At 50.8% G+C, this 2,874-nt stretch overlaps 1 protein-coding gene across 1 annotated transcript; it reads left to right on the forward strand.

The window, feature by feature from the left end:
• The first annotated feature begins 1,043 nt into the window (after positions 1-1,043).
• On the forward strand, positions 1,044-2,533 carry NHLRC1 (NHL repeat containing E3 ubiquitin protein ligase 1). Its single transcript, XM_019734253.3, has one exon. It carries the CDS (start codon positions 1,178-1,180, stop codon positions 2,363-2,365), a length of 1,188 nt encoding a protein of 395 aa, XP_019589812.2. The 5' UTR covers positions 1,044-1,177; the 3' UTR covers positions 2,366-2,533.
• Positions 2,534-2,874: the final 341 nt, after the last annotated feature.

The following is a 2,874-nucleotide window of genomic DNA, read 5'->3' on the forward strand; positions in this document are numbered from 1 at the left end:
AGAGATACGATGCTATATCCTGTTTGAAGATTTTTGAACATAGAGTAGATTCTCTGTGCTTTCGATCTTGGCTGAGGTTAGAAGAATTTAACTTGGTGCCATTTGAAGGGATTGTCCTAGAGCTGTTCATGGTTGCCAAAATTGGCAGCACATTATAATCACCTGGAGAGTATTTAAAAATTCCAACTGCCCAGACCACACCCAGGACCAATTAAACCAAGGGATGTCCAGACCCAGGTATTTACCACATGCAACCAAGTTGGAAAACCACTGGGATAGTTAAAAGTGTGGGCTCTGCAGTCAAACTGCCTGACTTCACATCCCAGTCCAGTCACTTCCTAGCCATGTGACCCTGGGCAAAATGCTTAACCTCTATGAACTCTTGTAGAAAACGGATGATGAAAATAACATACTCTTATAGGATAGTCATGAGGTTTAAATAAGGTTATCTATGTAAACCAATTAATAAAAGTCAAGCATGGAGTAAGTTTTATAGCAATTATGATTAACAGCCTTCTTATTTTATATTAATTCTTCTGGAAGACATTCCCAGCCATGGTTCCTCCGTATGACGCTTGTTCACCTAGCGTGTTTCTTGTATTGCTACAACATTCCTTCATTCATACATGAATTCATTTCACAGGTATTCATTAGCATCTACTTTAACTACGAGTGTAACAGAAGACACGAAAGAAGTACACACACCTGCCTCACCCCTTGAATTTAACTTCTCTCGTGTTTTCCCACTCAGATCGTAAGCATCATGAGCTATGAGACCATGTTGTATGATTGGCCAGCCCTAGCACCCAGCTACCCAGTGCTGCAGGTTGGAAACTGCAGGGCACCAGGATTGGAAGACTGGGTTTTGCCCCTTACAGGCTTGTCCTCAATAGGTGTGTTTCCTTATGTGTTACGTGGAGATAATCCATCCATGACTGGTGTGAAGATTACACGTCTGACCACAGGCCGTGGACACAGCTTTCAAATATCCACTCTCAGGCCCTCAGGAAGCACTGCCGCAAGCGCCCACCGGGGGGCAGCAGGTGGCAGCCTAGCGTCCAGTCGCGGTCTACGTCAGGACTCGCGCCCCGGCGCGTGACCGTGACCTAGGGCGACCGGGAGGCGGTGACCAGCCCGACTGGCTTGGCTGCGCGGCGGGAGTACCTGGGGCGGCGCGATGGGTGCCGAGACCTCCGGGAGCGAACCGGCGCTGCGGGAGCTCGTGCGCGAGGCCGAGACCAGCTTGCTGGAGTGCAAGGTGTGCTTTGAGAGGTTCGGTCACCGCCAGCAGCGGCGCCCACGCAACCTGCCCTGCGGCCACGTGGTCTGCCTGGCCTGCGTGGCCGCCTTGGCGCACCCGCGGACGCTGGCCCTCGAGTGCCCATTCTGCCGGAGGGCCTGCCGCGGCTGCGACACCAGCGACTGCCTGCCAGTGCTGCACCTCCTGGAGCTCCTGGGCTCCGCGCTTCGCCCAGCCCCGGCTGCCCACCGCTCCGCCCCCTGCGGCCCCGGGACCCTCATCTGCCACCACGCCTTCGGCGGCTGGGGAACCCTGGTCAACCCCACTGGTCTGGCGCTGTGTCCCAAGACGGGACGGGTAGTGGTGGTGCACGACGGCGAGAGGCGGGTCAAGATCTTTGATTCCGGGGGAGGATGTGCTCATCAGTTTGGAGAGAAGGGTGACGCTGCTCAGGACATTAAGTACCCACTTGATGTCACCGTCACCAACGACTGCCATGTGGTTGTCACCGACGCCGGCGACCGCTCCATCAAAGTGTTTGATTTTTTTGGCCAGGTCAAGCTTATCATTGGAGGCCAGTTCTCCTTGCCTTGGGGTGTGGATATCACCTCTCAGAATGGGGTCTTAGTGACTGATGCGGAGGCAGGGTCCTTGCACCTTCTAGAAGTGGACTTTCTGGAAGGGGTCCTCCGGAGAACGGAAAGGTTGCAAGCCCATCTGTGCAGTCCGCGGTGTGTGGCGGTGTCCTGGCTCACCGGGGCCATTGCGGTCCTAGTGCGCCCCCTGGCCCTGGGGACTGGGGTCTGCAGCACCACGGTGAAGGTGTTCAGCGCAAGTATGCAGCTCATCGGCCAGGTGGATACCTTTGGGCTTAGCCTCTTCTTCCCCTCCAAAATCACTGCTTCTGCTGTGACCTTCGATCACCAGGGGAATGTGATTGTCGCTGATACTTCCAGTCAGGCTGTCCTATGCTTAGGGAAACCTGAGGAGTTTCCAGTATTGAAACCCATTATCACCCATGGGCTTTCCCATCCTGTGGCACTGACCTTCACCAAGGAGAATTCTCTTCTTGTGCTGGATAGTGCAGCCCATTCTGTAAAAGTCTATAAGGTTGACTGGGGGTGATGGGAGTGGTGTGGGCCCTGGAACTTGGAATCAGAAACCCTGGAGCTGCCACTAATGAATTGTATAACTGGATAAATTAATTTCATCTACCCAATAGGGATCATTATAACTGGCTAACAGACTTTCAAAGGTTGGCAATTATTAAAGAATAATAATGAAATTACCATGTATTATGTATTCCCTTTGCTAATGAATTTGAAAATATTAGCTCGTTTAATCCTTAACAGATACCTAATGAGGTAATGTCTATTATTAATCCCATTTTAGAGATGAAAAACAGACCCAGAGAACTGAAGTGACTTAGCCAAGATCACTTGCTCTTAAATAAGTTGAGAGGAAAAAATGTGAATGTATATCGTTGCTAAGTGTACACTATTTACAAGGAACCATTTATTTTAGTTGGATGCACAGAGAAAGGAGACTTTATAGAGAGTTCAAAAGAAAAAGGGTTTTGTGGTGAGCATCAGCTTAGTTAAACTTGCAACTTCCCTGATGGTGCATTGGATGGA

This window comes from Rhinolophus sinicus, chromosome 14 (genome assembly GCF_057876585.1).
Source record: "Rhinolophus sinicus isolate RSI-liver-muscle chromosome 14, RSI-T2T, whole genome shotgun sequence".
Taxonomy (NCBI): Eukaryota; Metazoa; Chordata; class Mammalia; order Chiroptera; family Rhinolophidae; genus Rhinolophus; species Rhinolophus sinicus.